General features: G+C 43.1%; 1 protein-coding gene and 1 pseudogene across 1 annotated transcript in view; both read right to left on the minus strand.

The window, feature by feature from the left end:
- Positions 1 to 3,189: 3,189 nt before the first annotated feature.
- Positions 3,190 to 25,099, minus strand: part of SLC26A8 (solute carrier family 26 member 8) — a 66,370-nt gene continuing 44,460 nt past the window's right edge. The window contains 10 exon segments of the mRNA XM_007467293.1: positions 3,190 to 3,606; positions 4,467 to 4,651; positions 4,752 to 4,806; positions 7,997 to 8,362; positions 11,643 to 11,774; positions 11,884 to 11,976; positions 12,363 to 12,432; positions 12,514 to 12,620; positions 14,001 to 14,096; positions 20,282 to 20,359. Coding sequence (XP_007467355.1) covers positions 3,190 to 3,606; positions 4,467 to 4,651; positions 4,752 to 4,806; positions 7,997 to 8,362; positions 11,643 to 11,774; positions 11,884 to 11,976; positions 12,363 to 12,432; positions 12,514 to 12,620; positions 14,001 to 14,096; positions 20,282 to 20,359 — 1,599 coding nt within the window.
- Positions 14,471 to 17,799, minus strand: LOC103085655 (Holliday junction recognition protein pseudogene; annotated as a pseudogene).

Here is a 25,099-nt window from a genome sequence, read left to right on the forward strand (position 1 = left end):
TTTTTGCGGTATGTGGGCCTCTCACTGTTGTGACCTCTCCCGTTGTGGAGCACAGGCTCCGGACGCGCAGGCTCAGCAGCCATGGCTCACGGGCCCAGCCGTTCCACGGTACGTGGGATCTTCCCGGACCGGGGCACGAACCTGCGTCCCCTGCATCGGCAGGCGGACTCTTAACCACTGCGCCACCAGGGAAGCCCTCTGAGGCTTCTTTTATAAGGGCACTGATCCCACTAATAATTCTAAGAGTGACCTAATCACCTCCCAAAGGCCCCATCTCCTAATACCATTATCTTGGGGATTAGGATTTCAACATGTGAATTTTGGGTGACACAAATATTTAGACCATAATATTCCATCTCTGATTCCCCAAACTTCATGTCCTTCTCATATATAATCAACTCAAAGGTCTAAGTCCAAAGTCTCATCTAACTGTCATCTAAATCAGATATGGGTAAGATCAAGTTACAATCCATTGGGCTTTGTGACATTTAATGTATTAGTATTTAGAGACAGCACCTAGGGTCACCTATTTTGACCAATCTCTTTTCCAAACCTAGTTTTCTGCAGTTGTATTGATTTCACTTAATTTCTTATATGTGAAAATCATGCCCCATAACCCATTTACTGTAGAACATAAACTACTTTGAGATTTTTTCAGTAATGGAGAAAAATACTCTTTCAGATCTGGCCTATACTAGTTTTTTAGTCTTTAAAATTTTTCCCCAATTTCTTATTAGAGATATAAAATCTGCAATGATGACCATGCAATGAAAAGTGAGCTAACCAATCCAAACCATGGCATTTTGTAAAGTTTGAAACGTCTTAGAATTTCAGGCAATCTGCATTTTGGAAGAAGACTCAGTCTTTGAATTGTTACTCACTTTATCCTTTCTTTAATGCTGAACTGTTTACAATCAATTGACCATTTTTCTTCATCTTATTATTTCAGGAGTGGATGGATGCTATGGACTTATGAAGAATATGCTTTAAAAATAGGCTATAGTCCAAGCATCAGGTTGGTCTATCTGAGGTCATGCATGAAAATCAAGATTTAGCTATGTTGCAGTTATAACAGAAAGGTCCAAAGTCTAAACTCTACCAGACTGTCAGAAGCCATTGGTTCTGTGTTTAAATACCTTCCTCTGATGGAAATGTGGGAATGGAAGGGAGCTGGAGTGAGAGGGCGGCAGCCCACAGAAACGGCTCTCTGTGCACTTCCTAGTCTCCTGTTTTAAATGTGAAATGTTTTCTTGGTTTTGAAACATTTCTGTGCTTGTTCCTGCCACCCCGACAGCCTGGTTTGAACCAGTTTCTGGGTGAGACCTTGGTGCCATGGTAATCACCCTTAGGCTCCATCTGGCTGTGTCCCTGGGTGCCCAGCTTCTGTACTTACCCATGGTTACCACTCTTGGTCCCCCGTTTGGTTCTGCCCTCCTAGCGTCATTGGAACCTACTTTCAGTCTAGCTCTTTCTCATCCTTCAGATGCAAGGTCATTGTCATTACCATAGGAAGAGTTTCCTTGACACCCAAGATAGGTTCAGGTCCTCCTGATGTATGCCCTCTTTGTTTCCTGTATTTTACCATCAAGGTACTTATCACAATTTATAATTATCTTTGTCATCATTTTGCTTATTTTTGTGTCTTCAGCACCTGGGACAGTGGCTGGCACATAGTAGGAGTTCAATAAATGTGTTGAGTAAACATGAACAAATGAAGCTTGTAACTTGGGCCCCCCACCTCTTTTAGGGTTACAATTGTATATGACCTTGGGCTAGTTACAAAATTTATGTCTCACTTTATGCACGTGTAAAGTAGGGAGGGATAATATTGTTTTATTTACCCCAGAGTTTGGGGTGCTGTGTATATAGCAGATGCTTAGTAAATGTTTGTAGAATGAATAAATGCACCTGTTATCTCTGTGATAAGAGACACTTATTTTAAGAAGTATTTCTTTCATCTAACAGGTGAGAGAAATTGATTTTCTAAGCAAGGGGAATCTTGTTTACTGAGTGGGAAATAAAATTCAGTATTCCCAATGCCTTTGCCCAGGGGTTTATATTTCTCTTCAGGTTGTACCTTAATACTAGAATTTTTTTAATGGAGGAGGGGACATTTTTTTAAATGAATTTGGACCAAACTAGTGATTTGATTGACTTTTCCAGTTCCTAAGGGGTTTGTGTCTGTCACAGATTTTAACTGTTTGGTCCACCAAGAGTACAGATCCTAGATTGCCCGGATCTTAAAAACCTATAAGAAAGAAGCAACGGTGAATGTGAATCTGAAGACAGGGGGAGTTCTATAGAGCTAACATTCTCATTGGGTGGTACAGCTTATTGGCCTTCTGAAACACTGTCAGGATAAGATGCTGACCTTGGAGTGATGGCAAAAGTGCTTTTAGCCTAACAGTTCTTTGTACTACAAGCCTTCACAGGCTGGCCTAACTTTCTTTTTTTTTTTTTTTTTTTTTTTTTTTTTTTTTTTTTTTTTTTGCCGCACTGCATGACATTTGGGATCTCAGTTCCCCGACCAGGGATCAAACCCGCAGCCCCTGCATTGGAAACGCAAAGTCTTAACCACTGGACCACCAGGGAAGTCCCAGCCTGGCCTAACTTAACCTATTTACCCCCTATTTCCCACTGCAGCAGTGCAGCGAAGATAACATATAAAGTACAAATGCTACACAGTTTTTCTTTTTCATGCTCATCTCTTCCCCACTGTGTCTACCTACTTCTGGAATTTCTTCCACCTGACATTTCCTTCGGCATACAGAATACAGAAAAGGTAGAAGATGCAGGAAGGGTCCAAATGTAACTAGAGTTATGTATTTTATTTGAGCCTCATCTCTTTAGAGAAAGGGGAACACAGATGAGAGGAATAAGTTAGAGATGGTCTGAAAAAAAATAAAAGCACAGAGGTGAGGGGTGTGAAGAAGGAAATCCTTCAGTGGAACATCTGCTGAAGGTGAAACGAAGTGAAACTGGATAAGGAATTCAGAGATAATTCTTGGTGTTTAGTATTGTGATCTGGGAGTGAGATGCCAGCGCTGAGGAAGGAAGAAGGCCAACAGGTGGAGGAGTCCCAAAGCAAGTACTGCTAGTTTGTAACTAGCCTACGTCTCCAGACCAAGTGGCCACATTTGGGTGGGGGAGGATTTGCTGAGGGAATCTGACCCCTTATTCCTAGCTCAGCTACAAGGTATCCTCACTGGCGTTGCTCTGGGATGTAAATGAATTCATAAGCTGATGCTTCCTCTCTACTGACTGTGTCCTAGGCTGAGTCTGAGGTGGGGACTGGGGAGTTATAAACTGATACAGAGGCTAGTACTGCTGCTGAGAGCTTGGCCTGGATGTGGGCTCAGGCTTGGTCTCTGTCTCTGGATCCAGCTCACATTCAGGCTCCAGCTCTGACTCAGGCTCCATCTCGTGATCCAGGTCTAGGTCCGGATCTAGCCCAGTCTCTTGTTCTGACTCCTGCGTGGGATACAGATCAAAGTCTAGCTCTGATTCCTCCTCTGTTACTGGGTCCTGGAGTATGGTGAAGGCTGGACTTTTACTTCTGGGGGCTTCTATAAGACGGCTGCTCATTTTATGTTTTGATTCTTCTTTCTGAAATACACACAATTAGATGGGTTAAAACTTCCCAATTAGATTTAATTTTTGAACAGTCAAGGAATTTCAGAATACAGTAGGACTTAAGGTACCAGAAAGCATGGGTTCCTGGCAAAGTAGAAAATATTTCTGGCCTAAATTTGCTTCTCATCTTCTTTGCACCCTCTGATTCCTCAGTTACTTACCATGCTTCAGGCTCAATCAATCCATAACTTCCAATTTCTCTAGTTTTTCTAGCCAGCCTGGATTTCATGGTCAACCACTTAAATAACAACGGTCTTGTCAGCATTCCTGGACATCATGTCTTCTCGATTTTACTTGTCTTTCCAACCCCCTAATGTAATCCTCGGCAGGTCCTTCATGACCGGGCCTCCTGCTATCTTCTTTAGCTTTATCTCTGTCTATAGTTCCCACGTTTTGCTCTAGCCATAGAGTTAGGCTGGCAGATCTTTACGTCTGCTAGTTCATCAGTTTTGTTATCCATCACAAGGGTGGTGGTGGGGGGGATTCTAAAGGGATAGCTAAGGGAGATATTTAAAATATTTATTAATTGGTATGGCACTGGCACTAAGCAAGCCTGCTGTAAAAATATCCTTGAGGCCTCTGCTGGGTTGGGTAACCCCTCTTCAGTTGGGAAAGGATCCTGAATGACACCCAGATGCCATGGCAGTGTGGGAACCTGGGACTCAGGTTTACTGCTATTTACCAACTGGTAAGGGAACCTTTCAACATTTCAAATTCTGGGACAGCCACACTCAAAAACCTTTCCTGGACGTTGCTCATCTCTATCTGATTAGGTGTCTCCTCCCACCTCACCACCACACCACTCCCCACCCCGATGCTTCACATCATCCAACCTTGTCTGTTTCTGAGTAGGCTTCTTGTATCACTGTATCCGATTTGTCCACACTTAACTCGGAGGACTCTGGCAACTTCCTTGACAAAGCAAACAGCACAGCATCGTGGAGGGTGAGGAACAGCTGGCCCTTAGTGATGCCAGCGTCAAAGAAATCATTCTTCTCAAGTGCCCTGACCACAGAAGCTACACACCAAACCGGGAACACACACAGGGTCAGACATCTGCAGAGGAGAGGATCCAGGATACAAAACACAGCCCTCTTCATAAGATGAAAGATACTCACAGTGACACCCTGCAATGAGCACCAAGATGTTGGCGTTTTGGAAAGCACTGAACATCTGTGGGGAGAGAGTAAGCCAGTTTTAGAGATCTTCACACTCAGTAGAGGAAAGGGCCTTTTAATTAGCTGAGTTTTAAAACCTCTTTGGTTATTCACTTGTCTGGGGTATATGTACCTTTGCATCCCCACCCCATTCAGCTCTGTAAACATTTGATGAGTGAACTGCTTTATGCCAGGAAGTGCCTAAAGTGCCAGAATACAAAAGAGAATCAGATGGTCTTGGGTGGGGAGTGAGAGGGAGGGTTGCCCATGGTCTTAAGTGGGGAAACAGTTCACATGAAGAGATAAATGTTCACATGAGGACAGTGCTGGGATAGACACAGGCACAGGTGTGATGGGGACACACTGGACGGGCCTCATGAACAATCATATCTTGGTATTATTGCTTAGTGTTTGCACGTGACCTCCTTCTCTCTGGAGTCCACAAAGCAGAGGTGGCAAAATGTGGCCCAGAGATGGTCAAGTGATATAGTTGGGAATGGTATTCAGGAACCCTGAGGATCATATTCAGTGCTGCTCTGTAAAGTTGTATTTGAATTTAGTAAAACATCAGACACTGACCCCAAGGATATACTTCAGCCTATATATATATATATATATATGCTCTGGAGCTATAAATCTTAACGTTCAGTTCAAAAGAAGTCACCATTCACCTTAATACTCTAAGACTCAACAGGTTCCAAACCTGGGCACTAAGTTGGAGTGTCAAAAGAAACAAAACAGACAGACTCTACTTCTTTCACTACCAAGGGGAAACAAGAAAGTCATTCTTGATCATATAGTAAATCATAAAGTTATTTGGTAAAGAGCCACTATAGACATACTCTAAATGACAAGCAATGGGAGATTGAAATATCGTGAATTAAGAAGAAGCTTAAATGGAGTGGTTGTCTCTAATAAGAACAACTACTGGGATTTTTCTTAGTGGGTTCAAGTTTTCAATTATAAAGTAAAGAAAACATAATGACTTCCTCCAACAAGGTGGGATACAACAAAGCAAACAGCACAGTGTCGTGGAGGGTGAGGAACAGCTGGGCCTTGGTGATGCCAGTGTCAAAGAAATCATTCTTCTCAAATGCTCTGGCCACAGAAGCTACAAACCAAACCCGAACACACACAGAGCCAGACACCTGGGGGGAAACCTGCCTTTTTAAAGTGTGAGGGTGTACCGTGAATCTCTGAAGCCTGCAAAGTTAAGGTGCCGGACATTGCCTCAATGATGGGGCTGGAGGAGAAAGTCATCAATGTAGGCCAGGTTGATGGAAGGGTTATGCCAAGGACCAGAACATATGGTGCCTCCAAAAAATGGAAGACGAGAGGAGAGAGGAAAGGATGGCCCAATTATACTACAGAACAGGGGGAAGAGTGATATGATGTCAGAGGCTTTAAGTTCCAGTGCTGGACAGGCCCCTGCCTAGCTGCGAGCACAGGACTCAGGGGGAAATAGGGCTTGTCTCTCAGGGCTGTTGTGAGAACTAAATGAGATAGTGTATATAAATGTGCTCAATTCAGTCTGGCACGTAAGAGGCATTCGATAGTGTAGTCAATGAAAGCTAAAGCTACAGCTATAGTGTAAGACTGGGAGAAGAGAACACAGCCCAGTAGTACAACCTAAGATGGAAAAGTCCCAAAGATAAGACATTATCAAGTATATTTGAGCCTGCAAATGGAGTGGGGGTGGGGTGCTGGTGGGGAGAGGGTCTCATGGATGGGAAAGACCTTAATGTAAGTCTCTTCTAAGTCTCTCATTTTATAGATGAGGAAGCCAAGTGCAATTTATTAAGTTACCTCGGGTCTGATGGACAGTGAGTGGTAGTAAAGCCAGGACAGAGCACACATCCACAGACCACTGACAAGCTTCCTATTGCCTTAGACCAAAGAGGAGCTGGACTCACTTAAGACAGAATCATATTCACTTAGGAATAAGACATAGGATAAAACAGTTATAAATATTTTGTTAAAATGGAATATGAGGATACAAGAAGGAAAGTCAGCCAAAGGAGCATATCTCAAAAAAAGGTTGCGGGGGGAACGGACAGTGGTTAAGAATCACCTGCCAATGCAGGGGACACGGGTTCAAGCCCTGGTCCGGGAAGATCCCACATGCCACTGAGCAACTAAGGCCGTGCACCATAACTACTGGGCCTGCGCTCTAGAGCCTGTGCCACAACTACTGAAGCCTGCGCGCCTAGAGCCCGTGCTCCACAACAAGAGAAGCCACCGCAATGAGAAGCCCACGCACCACAACAAAGAGTAGCCCCTGCTCGCTGCAGCTAGAGAAAGCCTGCGCGCAGCAATAAAGACCCAACGCAGCCAAAAATAAATTAATTAAATAAATTTTTTAAAAAAATGTGGGTGCAGTTAGAGCCAGGAAGTGAGTGGGTTCAGGTTGTGTAAACCTGAGCCATCGCCAACAGGAGCAAGAGTGAGACAGATGACTAAAAACTGAGATAAGCTGGCTTGAAAAAAAAAGACACTGAGACATTAAATATGTCTTTAATGTCTCATACTTATGAGACATTAAATAATAAAGCCAATATGGTTAGTTATGCACCTAAACTGTCCATATTGTACAAGAAGGAGAGAAATGAAATCTGTCTGAGAAACCAGAAAGTGGGAGAGAAACCAGGACTCAGGGAACATAGCTTTGAAGGAAAAATCTCTCCTGCCCTTTTCACCCAAAGATGCAGGCAATGAAGAAGGAACTGGGGAAGATCCTTACAGGTACCGGACCGGGTGGCCCCATGCTTGGGGTGTCATTTCATCACAACTTCTTCAAACCTGGGTGCCTTTTGGAGCAGCTGAATAGTGGAGAATTCCTTGTGAACTTTCTTCTGTAGCATTTGAACCTATTCCTTGACATTTTTTGTAGCTAACTCCCAGGATACGCTGGGAGTTGCTGGGTGTGGCACAGATTGCTGTTTCAATGGTGTTAAGAGCTTCCTATCTTTCAGTCCTTGAGAAATAATATGCCATGGTTAGGGAACCAACCCTAGTTTAGTAAATCAGAGTTGCTTCATTTTCTTTTTATTCTGGTTGACCTTAAACTGTCTTTGGTGCTCAAGTTCCTAGTGGCCTAGGAGTCACAGCAGCTGACCAGTGAGTAACAGGATTCAATCAGGATCAGGGCTGGGATGGTGGTGGTAGGAGGGGATCAGGGTTCTTGTGAAAGCCTCCTTAGTACTTACCTGTCTTAGTACGACCAAAGCCTGTGCATCCACAAGATGTACCATGGAGAAGTCCAGGATGATGGTGTGGATGCTGGGTAAAAGAGATGAAGTCGAGTAAGGCAGGAGTGTTCTACCCCCAACCTGAGTTTCAGAAGCATCAGGGAGTGTGATCAACATGCTCCTAGAGGCGTCATCAGAAAGCCGAACTTTCTCCACCTCCTTGTAGTTTGGATTTCTCTGGGATGTGGAAGATTTTACGTACGGTACTTGGTCATCGGACATAGTCTGGCTTGTGTCCATGATTTTGAAACGTGAGCAGCGGACCAGGTTAATGGAGGACGAGTCGAGGCCCCGTTTACTTTCAAATCGTTCTGTGTAAACAACCTGGGATGACAGAGTTAGGGGAGGACTATGATAAGACTCAAACAAGCCTGGAAGCATTTGCAACTATGCTGTTTCTATCTACTAACTCACTTCCCTCTCTCTTGGAAAACTCCGCAGACTATGCATTATACCTTTTTTTCCTTAGATATCTCACTTTCACTTCCAGCTTGTGACTAAAACCACGTTCATCTTTCCTGATCCTCACCACTCAGAGCCACCCCTCCCAACTTCCCCACATGCATCAGTGACATTATCATTGTCTTAGTGAGCCAGACTTTAAATCATCTTTGATTTATTCCTTTCCCTCATCCCTGGATTCTAATTAGTCTCCTGCACCTACTAGAACTTAGAAGTATTTCTTCCATCAGTCCCTTTTCTCAACACCTCCTTCTTTTATCAATGAAAATGTCTTCTGTCACACTGCCTTACGGAGACAAAAGGTACTTGAGTGTGGCTGTCTTTACCTTTCACTCCTTTCATGCTCCTAATAGGCCTATGTCGCTTAAGGACAGTACCAAGCACCGGGAATACAATGGCATGAAAGATGTGAATGCTGACTCTGCAGTCACAGGGACCAGATTCTACCTGGGGAGAGGGCACGTGTCCATTTGAAGGATGAATAACAACCTAAATGGACAAGAACTGTAAGGCATGTGGGAAAATAAAGAGTTCATTTGTTAGAGTGTATACTTTGGGGTGATGTTTCTTTAAGAAAAATCTGTTGTTCTAATAATGTTGCTTGTGAAATAAACTTTAAAAATAGGAAAAAATGTAAAGATTAAAACTAACAAGGTAGTATATATTGTATTGCTAAAAAAAAAGTGGTGTGGACAAATGATAATATTACAGTTCAAAGGAGAGAGGTGCTCCCCAAGCCTTGAGAGTCACTGAGGGCAGGCCTTTGGGGGACAGCTGAGCACTGGCTCAGTGTTGGGGAGATACAAGGTCCTTCAGGCAGAAGAAACCTCTGAGAGCCTCCCCTTACTCTCTGTCTACTCTATACCTTTTCAAGAGCTTTCACAATCCACTCCCGCAGGGTCTGCCTGAACTTACTGCCCAGGCCAAGCCTCTTACTCTGAGGATCCCATGCTTATTTTTACCTCAGTGTCTTTGTCCAAGCCTATTCATGGACTGGGAATCCTTCTTTTTCCTACCTGACATAAATCCAAATTTCTCTCTCCTGCCCAGCTTAAGTCCATTACTACCGTGAAGTTTCCCTGCCTTTTTGAGTTCATGCCAATCTCTTTAACTGAAGTCTTAGAGTGGTTAGAATATAAACACACGATTTAGAACATAACAATACTGCATGGTATGGTTTACCATCTTATTTCATCAGTTTTAGGATGCACCATTACTTTTTGTACTGTCAAGAAACAAACAAAACACTGCAAATTAAACTATAATAATGCCATCAATTGTACAATGCATCTAAATTTCAGAGATGTGAAAAAAATGTATATTTTTGGATGGATAAATACAATAATAGCCTTAAATGTCACATTAATAGAGAGCTGTTTCCTCAGTTTGATTTTTTTTTTTTTTTTGGCCGCACTGCACAGCTTGTGGGATCTTAGTTCCCTGACCAGGGATTGAACCCAGGCTCACAGCAGTGAAAGCACCAAGTCTTAACCACTGGACTGCCAGAAAATCCTCCCCAGTTTGAATTAAAATTCCATAAATTGCTTCAAAATAATTCTGTGATTTTGAGGGGCTGTAAGTGGGTAGGGATATAGATGAAATAAGATTGAATACGAGGTGATAAATCTTAAAGTAGATGGTGAGTACATAGAGGCTCATTATACTTGTCTCTACTCTTGTATATGTTCAAATTTTTCCATGAAAAAATTAAAAAAAAAAAAAAAGAACAACCTGGATGAACCTTGAGGATGTTATGCTATGTGAAATAAGCCAATTGCAAAAATACAAATACTGTATGATTCCACTTATATGAGGCATCTGGAAGAATCAAAGCCACAGAAACAGAAAGTATAATAGTGGCTGCCAGGGGCTGGGAGGAGGAGGAAATGGGGAGTTGTTTAATGGGTCAGAGTTCCAGTTTTGCGAGGTGAAAAAGTTCTGAAGGTAGATGGTCGTAATGATTGCACAACAATGTGAATATATTTAACACTATTGAACTGTACACTTAAAAATGATTAAGATGATAGATTTTATGTTATGCGCTTTATACCACAATTAAAGAGAAAAAGAAAAAAGAACTACCTGGAGACAGAGGCCCCTAAAAATTTGTTTTCCTTTTTCATAGTGTCATAGTCCTAGGCACACAGTATGAGATCAATAAATACTAGATCATATTATACTGTAAAATGTATTTTCTGATGTCCTGTAAATACTCTCTATAATACTCAGTGCAGTGTGGATACAAAATAAAAATTAGAGATAGAGTTAATTCTAGTAGTAGAGCAGTCCTCTTGGCAGGGAAGTTGGTATTTTCCAGGAGCTCAGTAGAGCCTATGCTCCATTCGGGTGTATGGCAATGAGAGTTGGTGCTTGGTATTGTAGGTGAGGAGGGCGATGGGAGATGTTCTTGTGTGTGTGTGTGTGTGTGTGTGTGTGTGTATAGATAGAGCTGCTCCTCCAGGGTATTTGTGTGGATGAAAGGCCTTGAAGCTGGAAATAAACAGCCCTGCCCTGGGGAAAGGGAATATTTAGACCAAATGTGAGTTGGAAATTAATGAGCACTGTAACTCATCCGCTAAAATAATCTTCAGATGCTGTAAAATCCCCATGTCTGCTTATCTGCCCTCCACCCCAAATCATCATTTCCCTGGTCACAGGCAGACATCAGGAGACTCTGACAGATCCTTGGGAACCCCAGCCACCTTGACCCTGCCTGCCCTTGACCCTGCTGCAGTTAGAGAACAATCTTTAAGTCACTTGTTTTCAGAAATCGATAGCCAGGGAGCTAAGATAAAAGTCAAGGAAACAGGGACAACCAGGGAACTACTGACAATGTCAACAGGCAGACTGTACTCTGTGCTCAGATAAGTTGCTGGCCATTGAGAAGGGAATCAGGAGTCAGGACATCTCCCCCTGCCTCCTACTTTCAGGGCAAGATCTGAACCTGAAAGGGAACCCGTGTCTCCATTTCTGAGTAGAAATCTTTGATTTCCAATTACTCATGGTTCGTCTAAGAGTTAAAATCCCTGAGGGGGTTTAGATTTTCTTTTCTTTTCTTTCTTTTTTTTTTTAAAAAACTGCTAGTGCACTTCTTTTTTATAAAATGTGGAGAAAAATGCAGAAAAGAAGACATGTTTCTAACCCTGGGCGGTGGCTCCGGTTCATCACAGTTGCAGATACACCAACAAAGCTTTCCTTGCTGGGGGCCATCTTCATTTTGATTAAACAGGCTGTAAATTTCTTCTTCTATAAGAGGCACCTTTACCATTTCAACCTGAAAGGCATATGAGGGGGTCTCATACGGATGGTGAGTGGGGGAGGGGAGAATACTCGGGGAAGGGGAGGGGAGCAGGTGGAGAGAGGCTGGGGAGGAAAGCCTTCACCCCCTCTAACAGCTTGCGCTTTAGGTAGTGAACATTGACAAATGTAATGGAGTTGCAGCACTGGAAGATCTTCACCCCTGGAATGTTTGTAACCTGCAAGACAAATAAATGTAAACTTGAGGGAAATTTTTCAGCTCTTTTATGGAGTAAGAAAAAATAATCCTTAGAACCTCCTGGAGAATCTGTATTCTTTATAAGAAGCAAGATCTAGCAAATTCCTTCCTCCCATTTTCATCCCGTGCTTTTCCTGCTTTCTTCTTTTCCCCTCCATTTCCTCACACCTCTCTTTTTCTTGGCCTTCCTCCCCCGAAGTACATTTTAAAATTATCCTTAACTGGCTGCATCGCTTTCCCCACCTTTGTAAATGCATATCTGCCGTGCAGCAGACAAGAGCAAAGGGGTTTTATAGAAAAACTAAGCAGCAGGCCTGGTCCACCCCATCCTTTGGGCAAAGGAGTGGGGCGGATTTGGATTCTTACCTCCTGATAGTCATGGAAGCTTCTATAAATATTGGTGTTAGGGATCTGACCCAGGAGGAGAATCTTAGTTCTGAAAGTAAATGCATTTGCCTTTAGGTCACAGTTGCCTTACCTTGCCATGGCCCACCTCCTATTACCTGAGACAAAGTACCTGTGTGACTGAACAGTGATGATGAAGAAGGTAAAAGCTACTGAAACAAGTAATCCAATGTCCAGTCCCAGTAAAATTGCAGATGTGAATGTCACCATCCAAATGAGCTTATGGAAAAGAGGAAGAAGGGAAAAGGAAGACCGTGATAACAAGCAGAATTGAGAAAATCACAAGTCTTCTTTCTCAACTCACCTTTACCCTTTCTCTCCCAACACCTAGGATTTAGAGAACAAATTCCACAGCCATATGAACCGAGGCCACCACAAATGATTGGATCCCAGGGCTACCTAGCAATTCTTTTATGCATCCTTGGTCACTTCTCTCTTTAATTCTCTCTTAAAACTTCAGTTTCCTCGTGTGAAAAATAGGAATAATAGTATCTAATTTATAGGATTTATTGAGATTAGAAATATTATTTGTGAAGCAACCCAGAACACTCACCAAATTAGTGGTTGCTATTTTAAGAGCTATGATAGTTATTGGGAATCTTTTCAAGCCCCTATCCCACCACCTTCTCTATCACTCTCAACAAGTGATGTTGACTTTCATTTTCACAAAGAAGATAGGCTGAGGGGGGAGGGATAAATTGGAAGACTGGGATTGACATATACACACTACTATATACAAAATAGATAACTAATAAGAACCTGCTGCAGCACAGGGAACTCTACTCAATACTCTGTAATGGCCTATATGGGAGAAGAATCTAAAAAAGAGTGGATATATGTATAACTGATTCACTTTGCTGTATACCTGAAACTAACACAACATTGTAAATCAATAATACTCTAATAAAAATTTTAAAAAGAAGATAGGCTGAAACTCCCTTAAGTATTTACTTCCCCCTCCACCTGCCACTTGTTAGTATCTGCACTCAACCTTCCCCCGTTCTCTCCAGGTCTCTTGGAAGGGCTATCCTTCCTCCTAAGACTAGAAGCTCTACCTGTGCACTGGACAACATTCCCCTCGTAACTTCTCAGGGACCTGCATCCAAAAATGATCCCTCTTCCTATCTCTTTGCCTCTTCTGGGTGCTTTTCCTCTCATTGTATCATGTCTGCCATCTTTTATTTCTTGCTGTCTCCCCTTTATGTCCTCTAGTTTTGTGCTCTAGAGAGAAGCAGAGCGCTCCATCAGTTACTCTTCCTGGAAAGACACCTCCTTCTCTTGTTAGAATTTGTGTCTCCCATCCCGGAATGTATTTCTATTAACTGGATTAAAAGTCATTCAAATATGCGAAGTGTGATAAACCCTTTTTACTAGATATGTATGTAACTGCAGCTACTTAATTAATTGCATTTTATTTAACTTTGCATAGTTGGAATGGGTATTTCCCTGCACCAATAACCTTGACTCCCTGTTTAAAGCAAAAGTAGAGTACTAGGCATCAGACAGTGCCTTCCGGTTGATCTCTTTTGTTTGTTCTCTTCCCCTCTCTGCAGGCTTCCCCTCCGTCCTTCCCACCCCACCCAGGACATCTACACTCACACAGTCATATTGGTTCTGCCTCCACAGATTGGGTAAGTTGTAAATGGTTTCAAGGTAGGGTAGGACATTGCTCAGAATAATACCAGCCAGCACAGCCTGTGAGGAAAAGATAAACACTGTTTCATTTTCCTTTCAGGGGTAAAACTCCCAAATTTCCACAAAGGTACCACAGAGAGTTAGTCAGCCTTGCCACTCAGAGATATTATGCACTGATATTTCATAAAAATACCAGGTCCATGCTTTGACTCATTGTCTAATCAAATAAGTATTCTTCACGTTTTTCTCTGCTCACCTCCATAATTTGTCAAAGGCACAAAACAAGGCAAGGCCAGGTCACTCATTTGGCCGGTACAGCTACCACAAGACCCTTTTATTTATTTATTTATTATTTATTTATTTATTTTTTAAATTGGTCAACTTTATTCAAATAATTTCCAAGGACCCAGAGAGTCATCTCAACGGAACCAATTTCATAGAAATTTGCTTTGAAGGGCAGATAAGCAAAGCAAGTTGTCACATATTCTTGAGAATTTAAAAAAATACACAAAAATCAGAGAGGCAAGAGGGAATACTTCAGAATAACTTGGCAATAGATTTTCAGCTTTGAGGTTTTCTAACACGAAATCACTTTTCTCTTCCATCCTGGAAGATGTGCTGTTCTTTCCTCTTCTTCTCTTCCCAGGTGACCTATAAAGAGCCAGCCTCTTCCCCAGGCCTCGGGATGGCTCTGCCCACAGGTGAGAAATCCCAGGGTCCAGCCCACCGTCTGCACACCTGAGGGTCTGATAGTCGGCGTCGTTTTGTGGGGACTTGATGGCCCCAGCTGGCATCAAGAGCAAAACCTGTAGATGGAGGGGCCCTAATTGTGTTTGAGCCGAGGGGACTTTTAATGCTCTGCTGGGGTGATGGTGACAAGTTTGGGGGGCCTGGGAGCCAGAGTCTGGATGGAATTTTCCTGAGAAGTCTTCTTTTTGATACCGAACTCCCACACTTGCTTTATCTGGAGATGCTTTGGTACATAAAGGCACCTGAGTCTGCTGAAGCGATTTTTGGCAATACTTTTGATGAAGCTTGTCAAATTTTTCTTTAATGTCATCGTAACGAGCCCTGGCACAGCCTGGAGGTTGTACCCTGGGTACTGAAATGGCTTTGTTGAGTGATACTGACTTCCTAAATCCTCCCAGATCATTTCCTTGACAAGCAAGGTCAGAGGTCTGCTCCGAGCGGCCCGGGCTACATGTGGAGTCGGTCTTTGAAAGTGAAGGGAAGGAATCACTCTTTGGTGGGCAGCTACCCTCTCTGATAGATCCTTTGCCCAGGCTTTCAAAACCCTCACTCAACCTCTTAGCTTTTGCTCTGCGGAGAGGGCTACTCGACCTGTGGGCTTCTACACCCTGGGGGCTACCAGGGCTTGCTGGACCACCTCTGTACACATCCACAGCCGAGGAGCCGGGAAGGTAAGTCAGGCAGGGCTGCTTCCTAAGATTCGAGCAATATTCCTGATGAAGCTTGCCAAATCTGATTTCAATCTCCCTATAACGATTCCCTCCCTCGCCCGGCGGTTCTCTGGGTCTAGAACCTATTTTTACAGGAGAAATCAACCACTTTAATGTCATGAATCTATTTTCCTGATCAAGATGATACACTGCATTGGAGTCTAAGTAAGTCAATGAAGAATGATGCTGCTGAGGCGTTCTCGGAAGCTCCTTCCAATGTGAAGCGAATGCGTGGATCTGGGGTTTGTTTACTTCAAGAAAAGCCCTTCCCAATTTTAAGCCCATCTTATGGCCAGAAACATCGAGTACGTTCTCGCGATCTCTTAACACTGCCACGTCCTTCGCAGGTTCGGAGCCGGGTGGACGTCTCTCCTGGGGGCTCCTCCGAGAGCGCCTGCCTCCTCTGCAGCTCGTTCTGTCCATTCTGCTCTTACATCTGTGCCTCCGCTTGGAGCTCCAGTTCTGGCGGATGAACGTCTTGGTGGAGATGACGCAGGAGGGCCTCACCCAGCAGGCAGCTCATGGAGTGCAGCATGCCCTTGTACAGATCACTGAGTGTTGCGTTGCAGATGTCCTCAGCCTCAGAGCATGGGCTGCTTGAGAAGCTGCTGCCACCGGTCCCTCCCTGTAAGGAGATGCCATCACCCCTCGGCACCAGGGCCAGGCCTGCTGAGCAAGAGTGCAAAGCATCACCCTCTCTGGGCAATGAGGTTGGCTGAAATGGGCCACCGGGGCTCTCTTCAGAGACGCCACCGTAGTATCCTCTGGCAGGCCTGGCGGGCGAGGCCAATGAAGGAACCAGAGTCACACGGGTGTCCTTTCCCTCTCCGTAACTGGCACACTCCAAACACCCTTCATCCTGCAGCAGGATATCCACTTGTGTCAAGTACTTCCTCCTTAGCTCATTTTTCAATGGGCTCCAGGGCACTGCAGGCATCAAGTTACCAGCAACCACATCTTCTTGGAATAAAGTTGTATCAGTATCACTGCTTATTGAATCCTCACCTTGTGTGCAGGGCAAGGGAAGCTCGTGACCTCCAGCTGGGACTCGCATGGGTCCATCTGTCCTGTCGTCCGTCTTCACCGGGGAGCCCTGGATTTGTCCTGTATTTCTTTCCTTTATTAATCTTCCTCCCCAAATTCGCAATCCCTGGGGCGTCTCATAGGTCAGCGTGGACATCTGCACCACCGGGGCGTCCTCGAAGGGCTGGTTGTGCTTCTCTATCAGCTGCTGCATGCGCCTCTGGAAGCGACGGCGGCTGTCCCTGAGCTTCCGCAGCAGCGCGTCCTCTCCCAGGACCTCGCCCTCCATGGCGCGTGGACAGCCCAAATCCACAAGCCCCTTTTAGATTCAGGTCACTGCTTACTTACCCTGACAGTGAGAGGAAGAGTACCCGCAGCTCATGATCATCTAGCCCCTTCTGCTTCCATGTTGTCACTTTGGTGTCTGAGGCAAGCCCTCAGGGAGCCTGGCACCTTTGGCCATTTTTCTTCTTTGCCTACTTGGCCTTGCTTTGTCTAGTTTGCTTGACATAATATATGTCACCGATGTTGCTTAGAAACCATTCTCAGAAGGGATGACAAATTAAGAGAATTTCCACTCACAGGAATGCTGAAATAGTTTCAGTTGGGCTTTTTTCAAGTCTAATCATGATGTACTACAATTATTTCAACAATAAGATACCAATTGTTGTCCATCAAATTAAATTAGCAAATTTAAAACATTGAGGACATCCCGTAAAAATGGGTGTTGAGTATTGCCCTTTTGGAAAATAATTTGGCAATATACCAAGAAATGCTAATATGCTTTCACACAGAAATTTTGTTTTACTCTTAGAAATCTATCTTAAATATAGAAAAGGGTAGATGTACAAAATTGCTCACTGTTGTGTTATTTATAATAACAAAAATTCAGATAACCTAATTTAAGATGATTAAGTTATAGTATGGAGTATCATGCTACATATTAAATTAAAACAAGAATACCAGATTGTACAGTTAGATCACAATTATGTAAAGTATTATCTATTTATAGAGGATAATATTGGTTAGATATATGCCAAAATGTTAATAGTGGTTTATTTGTGACTAAGGCTTCAGAGACTGCCACCTCAGTGTGTAACCAGTCTATCTAAAAAATAGATTTTTATCTATTGTGAATTTTCCAAAGTTTTAAAAGTAAGCATGTCTCCCTTTTTAAGGGAAAGAAAGTGTCTTAAATGTAAGAAAATGAAGATGGATACTCATAGGGATGTAAAATCATCAGGGCCTCAAAGTAGAATCGAACCTACTTTAAGAAACATTTCTCATCCTTTTCCTAGCCATCCTCTCTTGTATATACTCTGCCTGGGAATTAGAACTGATCCTATCATCAGGAATGGATTGGATCCAAGCTTACTCTTATTTTCTGAGGTTACTCAGTGACCACTTGGTCTTAACAGGTCAGTAGAGGAGGGAAGAACAAAGATGAAGTCAGCAGAAATTACTTGTTTCCCATCTTCACCTTCTTTCCCGTCAAGAATCTCCCAAAATTTCCACAATTTGCAGGGAGATATGATAGGAAAGATATGAAATTCAACTTCATAGGGCTTTTACCAGATTTTTGGCTTGAGGTATGGAGTATGAAGAGGAAAAAAATCTTTTCATGATATAATATACAATACAATTTTTACCTTTCTTTTTTTTTTTTTTTTTTCCTGGTACGCGGGTCTCTCACTGTTGTGGTCTCTCCCGTTGCAGAGCACAGGCTCTGGACGCTCAGGCTCAGCGGCCGTGGCTCACGGGCCCAGCGGCTCCGTGGCATGTGGGATCCTCCCGGACCGGGGCACGAACCCGTGTCCCCTGCATCGGCAGGCGGACTCTCAACCACCGCGCCACCAGGGAAGCCCTTACCTTTCTTAATATTAAGATAAAACGTGCTCATGTATAAAGAAGAATTGAATTTATATATAATTTCCATCATACAAGAGATAACCATTGTTAACATTTTGGTATAGCCTATGTATTTTTTCACACAAAATTGGAACAATGTTGAATATAGTATTTGCATTTATGGTTTTCTTAAAGATTTTTTTTTGATGAGGACTTTTTAAAAAAATCTTTACTGAATTTGTTACAATATTTGTTCTGTTTTATGTTTTGGTTTTTTTAGCCATGAGGTATGTGGGATCTTAGCTCTCTGACCAGGGATCGAACCTGTACCCCGGGCCCTGGAAGATGAAGTCCTAACAACTGGACTGCCAGGGAAGTCCCTGTATTACGTTTTTAAAAAATTTATGTTGTTTCTGTTGCTAACTAGTTGAGATCCTAGCCAGGATGTTCCACCAATTACTCTCCTAAGGATTTTGCAACAAGCTATTCACAGTCGTTCAAAGATGGAAGGAATCATTCGTAGTTTAATACTCATAGAGTTCCAGTGTTATAGAAATTCAGATATTCCACTGATCAGATTGTATTCACATTTCCTCACCCAGAAACATCCTAACTAGATGATACAAAAATAACATGATATAACATGGTTGGCCAAAAGCAAGGGCTGTTCTATCCCCAACATATTTATAGTAAGGGTGGGCTTACCTACTTTTGTCACTACCCTTCAGTGAATTCTGACAGATTTTTATTTGAGATTTTTTAAAATTCTGACTCTTCTAGAATGGAAAAATATCATTGTTCAAAGTAAATTAGTGAGTGGCCCTCCGAAAATAGACTCCCAAGAGTTATAGCACCAAAGGTGCTATATAAACTAAATTCTGTAGATGGCTTCTGCTGGGAATCAGAGGACAGCTTGTGTGATAAACAGAAGCTTAATCCCACCCACCATGCATATATTCCATGGCTGGTTTCCAAGGTCCCTGAATCACAAGAGCAGAAGGCAGCAACAGCCTTGAGATGGTCCTGCTCTACTGAAACCTGATATTTACCAGGTGGAATAAACGCATTCAAAGGGATGGGCATAATATTTACAACCACTCCAGCTTAGGGGCTGCCACCTCAGTGTGTAACCGAGCTGCTGCACCAGGACTAAAATCTCCTCCCCGCTCCCTTAGTACTATCTAAAAATGGCTAAAGGGAACATTAAGGAAATTTAAAAGGAAATTATGATGACTGGGCATTGATCTGTATTGTCACTTAGAACAAATCGATTTTAGCTAGTAATTAATGCACCTGGCATCTCTAAATGTAAGGTCATCCGTCTCACACAAAGGGAAGAAATGGCACATAAGTATATAGAGGCATCCTAGCTGAACACAGAGTTAAAACTCAATTTTTAGATGCTGCCTTTAGTGTTCTGAACTGACCAAGAGGCAGTGTGGCAGCAGTAGGGGGATTGAGTTCACATGAATGCAGAACAAGGACTTCTGGAAACTATTTAGGAAAACAGATGGCATGAATGCACAATGAGCTTCCAAGTCTGTGGTGGTATTGGGTGTTCTGGCATCAGAAGTCTATTTTGGTCATGTTTAACTGAATCCTTACTTCCAAAGCTTACTTTATAGCTTAAGCAAAAAAAAAAAAAAAAAAAAGATTAACGGGAATGAGAAGAATAACAATTGTTTGAGCGCTTATTATTAGCTCAAAACCATTCTCTCTATATTATACATATTATCTTCTTTAACTCCCAATCCTGTGAGGCAGTGGCTGTTATTTTAAAGAAAAGGAACTAGAAATAGGCTGGGGCCACCACTGGGGATCAGTTGAATGCAGTTCTCCTCAGAGATGCCCCACCAGGATGTAATCTGGAGATCCATTCTTTCTTGACTTAACTATTTGATTAGTTCTACTTACATTTGGCAGTTTGTAGAAAAAGCGTCCCACCTTCACCATCAGGAGCAGCATCACACCTGCGCCTACCAGAGATGCAAGCTGAGGAGACAGAGCCAGTTGGAGAGAGACCATCAGGAATGTATTTGTCCCTGTCTGCAACTGAGGCCTTCTGCTTGGTGAGAAGCATGTCATTTTTTTCTTAAAAGGGGTTGAGTATAACCATCCAGCATAAGTGCATTTTTGGTGAACTGACATTTTCAGGTCCTGTCAAAGTGCTAAACACATACTAGGTACTCAATAAATTCTTGTTGATTGGACGTATGAAGGCTTTCTGAAAAGTCCCAGATGGTCTTGGATATCTGAATCTTTCTTGCCATAGCTTTGTGCTATGAATCTGAAGTCTCCTAAAATCCAGCCTGCATTTCATCCTAAATTTAACCCTTCTTTGAACAGTTTAGAAAAGCCCTGGTAGAGTCATCACTGTCAGCCCTAAAATCCCAACCATTCCACCTCGCTCTTTTGGAGCCTGGATAACTTCCCATCTAACAGCTTCAGTGGTGCTTTGTCTTAAAAACACCATGACATTCACTTCTGATTCTCCTACTTCAGTTTCCCTCTGCCTCACTGCCATCAAAAAAGGTTATGCACATGAGTCAGGGCTGTATATAGGAGCTCTGGATCCTATCCCACCTGGGTTGACTACTCTGGGCTCAGTACTACTTGGTAAGCAGTGATTCAGATGGGCAAATACAGGTAGAAAGCTAAGAAGCATAGTTCCCTTTATAATCTCAAGGCTCTCTGGACATAATCTTGAATTCATTATATCCTCTATTGATAAATTTCCATTGTCTAAGCCCCTACTAAGAAAAAATAATATAAAGCAGCATAATTTCCCACTGTGATGGGGGTGGAGGGGGAATAAAACTGTATGTAACCACAAATCAAAACAATGGCATATACAAGCAAGAACAAGCAACCTTAAATCTAAACCATTAAATGACCACTCAGCAATGATTCTCTAACTTTTTTTCTCTTTTTTTATTAGGTGTGAAAAAAATAACTTCCTACTGGATTCCCTCTCACTACTCACTGCTATTTGCCATATAAATGTATCGCCGAAAATAATCGCAATGAAATCAACATCCTACTTCCTTCTTTCCCCATCCCAACTGATGCACAGCTAATGGGACCAAGCCAAGATGGAAAAGTTGAACCTTGAGAGAAGAGTGAAGGGAGAAGGAGTCAGCAGAATGGATCACTGTAACTGAACCTCAGGAAGTTCTCATGGCAAACATTTTATACACTGTGGAACTAAAAAAAGGTAACTGAAGCCATAAGTTCCTCCAGCCAATGTACATATCAGCCTGTTGCTGCATCGAGTTTTAGAGTCTAGCTTCAGGCAGTCTTGCACTATAAGAAGAAACTGCTTTGATTAGCACAGGAAAATATATCAGGACTTTTCCTTCCTTCTACTCCTTTCTCCAAAATTCTTCTGATTATTTTTGAGGAAGCAAAGACATACAGACACCAAAATTAGCTGTATAAACCTAGTTTAAAATGAGCACAAACCAGAAACTGAATCCCATAAAACTTGCTGCTCAGGGAGGCCTGCCAATAATTGTGTGTCCCCCATGGCTGCACACGCAAAGGACTGGGCTTTGGGATCAGAGGGCCATCCTTGGTGGCACTGTGCCTTAAGAGGATGCTTGATGGCTCTCAGAATCCCAGACTCAGTGCCTGAACAGGGTCTAGAGACAACGAGCATGTACAACTTTACATCTCATGCATGTTTTGCTTTTCTGCTCTGATTTTCCATCACTCTTTCAGTCTTTCTTGAACAAAGACTGACTCTACCTTCTTTCTGGGGATTCAAGGCAATTTGAGGTCGCATAAAACACAGCCACTACTGACATGCAGACCCTCAGACACCAAATGCTCCATAAGCAGCGGACGGTACATTACCATGGACCAGCCAGGGCACTAGGGACCTGGGGTGGAAGCTCTGATATTTGAACATCTTAAGTGACATGCACTATGGTGGGCACTATTGTCATCCAGTTTAATTCTCACAACTGAAAGGTTATCCTTATCCCCATTTTACAGATAAGGACTAGAGCCTCAGAAAGTGAAAGTAACTTGCCCAGGGTCACACATCTAGAACTATTGAGTCAGGTTTCAATCCACCTGACCAGTTGACTCCAAAATCCAGGCTCTCTCCACTGCCCTATCTGCTTCCTCTAAAAAGAACACAGCTCATTTCTCTCTTTGATAATTTTTTTCTTTTCTTTCTTAAAATAATAACTCATTTTTTTGTTTTTTTGCGGTACGCGGGCCTCTCACTGTTGTGGCCTCTCCCGTCACGGAGCACTGGCTCCGGATGCGCAGGCTCAGCGGGCATGGCTCACGGGCCTAGCTGCTCCGCGGCATGTGGGATCTTCCCGGACCGGGGCACGAACCCGTGTCCCCTGCATCGGCAGGCGGACTCTCAACCACTGCGCCACCACGGAAGCCCAATAACTCATTTTTAAAAGCAGTTCTGGGAGCCTGGGGACAAGGCAAGAAGGCTGGTCCTTGGAAAGCAGAGAACAAGGAAAGGAGCCCAGTCATAGAGAAGAGGGAAGCATAGTGGTCAGAACTGGATGAGCAGGTCCAGGCCATGGCTGGAAGGGCTGATAGGTTTTGCTACAACCAGTAAAGACAAGTGGGTTCTAGACAGGAAGAAATTAAAGTGAAATCCAGACACATTTTATACAGTTTGTATTTATGTCAGACATACATACATACACACATACATAATACATATACACATAAGTGGCTCCTGGTGGCAAGTCATGTCAGAGAGGTTCAGAGCCAGCCCCCTAGCCTCTCTTTCCTGCAGTCCTGAGGAGCTTTGAAAAAGTGGGGGTGTTCTTAGGCAGAGTGAATCAAAAGTCCCCAGAGAAAAAGGGTAGAGAGACTAACCCCTGCTATGGGATGAAGAAGGCTGAGTGAGACCAGATCAGAAACTTATTGGAGGTGGGGTAGCTCCGATGTGGAGGGCCAGGGTCAGGGGCATTCTCTGCTTGAACCAGCAATTTGCCCTGGGCAAGTCAGGGTCTTGGGGAAGGACTTACCAGTATCCCTGGGGACATACTTCCCTTTGAAGGATCACTGTACCACAAAGAGAGATGTCATTGGTAGGGGAGAACAATGCCATAGCAGAAAACAGAATGAGAGCCATCGGCAACCTTTGAAGCAGGCACTTTGTCCAACAGGCTAAAGGCAACTCTGAGGCTGAACTGAAGCCCTTCTTCCCTCCCTCCATCTATACATATCCTAACCCTCTTGCAATGATCCATGAAAGTCTCACTTTATCCATCATTCTCCTTCTTGCAATATTTATGGCATTTTAAAATTTATTGTATTTATTCTGCACTTAATTTTATCTGTACCGTGATTTAGTTTTTTCCAACCACATGCATCTTTTCTCCTCAAATCTGTTATGCTTGTATACTAAATAAACAAAGTGTGTGGTCACAAGTCAGTGGGAACTATTGTCCTAAATTTCCACTTTTTCTTACCATAAAATCCTCTCATTTTGACTTCAAAATTTTTTCACACTTGCATTGAACATCCTTCTTTTTAACATAACTCATCTTACTTCTTTTGGTCAAATAGTAGTGCAAAACAGCTTCATACACCTTAAAGGCCAATGTGTCTGGCAGAAGCTCTATGACAAAAAAACTCAGTCCACATAAAATCATGTGGTATGGGCTTACTCTAGACCCATGTTCTCACCCCTGCCCAATCTTCTGACTTTTATTAGCTTTCACCTTATATTTCACTTATATTTACCCATGGACTGTGACACTTTATCTTTCCCCATTCAAATTCAGTGTCCATTCTTCTGACATTTTACTTCTTCACCGTGGCTATACCTCCCTACTGTGCTGCTGTGGCGTAAGCTTGTCTTTGACTTCTGTCACTGTTTCTGTGCCTCCTGATCCCCGGACTCGTTCCATGGGCTTACTCCAGGTTCAATTCTGATAGTTCTCTGACACTTATTCATGCTATATAACTGAGATGGGACATCTCTCATGTTGTCAAGTTGTAACTTTTATCTAGTCAGTTTAAAACTCATGAACATTGGACTTAAAAACTCTCTTGCTGGGCTTCCCTGGTGGCCCAGTGTTTAAGAATCTGCCTGCCAATGCAGGGGACACAGGTTCGAGCCCTAGCCCAGGAAGATGCCACATGCCGCGGAGCAATTAAGCCCGTGCGCCACAACTACTGAGCCTGCGCTCTAGAGCCCACAAGCCACAACTACTGAGCCTGCGCTCTAGAGCCCACAAGCCACAACTACTGAGCCCACACGCCTGGAGTCCGTGCTCCACTACACCAGAAGCCATCTCAATGAGAAGCCCGCGCACCACAACGAAGAGTAGCCCCCGCTCGCCGCAACTAGAGAAAGCCCACGCGCAGCAAAGAAGACTCAACACAGTCAAAAATAAATAAATGAAATAAATAAATAAATAAAAAATCTCTTACCTACAATTAGAGAGCTTGCCTTTAGAGCCTTCTCTGCCAACAGTTTCCCTTTCCTTCTTCCCTTCCATACCCCTATATATTTAGTTTACTAATTCAGGATACCTGAAGAGGGTCTGACCTAGATAATTTTCTCTTACACAAAGGTAGAATGGTCATAAATTCCCTAAGCTCACCTAGACAAAGACTTTATTCTCTATCATGAAAGCCTCTTGTCATGCCCTTTGAGGAAGCCAGGAAAGTTTCTAGTTCTGCTGTCAGGAAGGAGAGAGTTATATTATTATTTTCCCAGACAAGGGCTGAGAATATATCTCC

The sequence above is a fragment of the Lipotes vexillifer genome, unplaced genomic scaffold (assembly GCF_000442215.2).
Source record: "Lipotes vexillifer unplaced genomic scaffold, Lipotes_vexillifer_v1.1 scaffold528, whole genome shotgun sequence".
Classification (NCBI taxonomy): domain Eukaryota; kingdom Metazoa; phylum Chordata; class Mammalia; order Artiodactyla; family Lipotidae; genus Lipotes; species Lipotes vexillifer.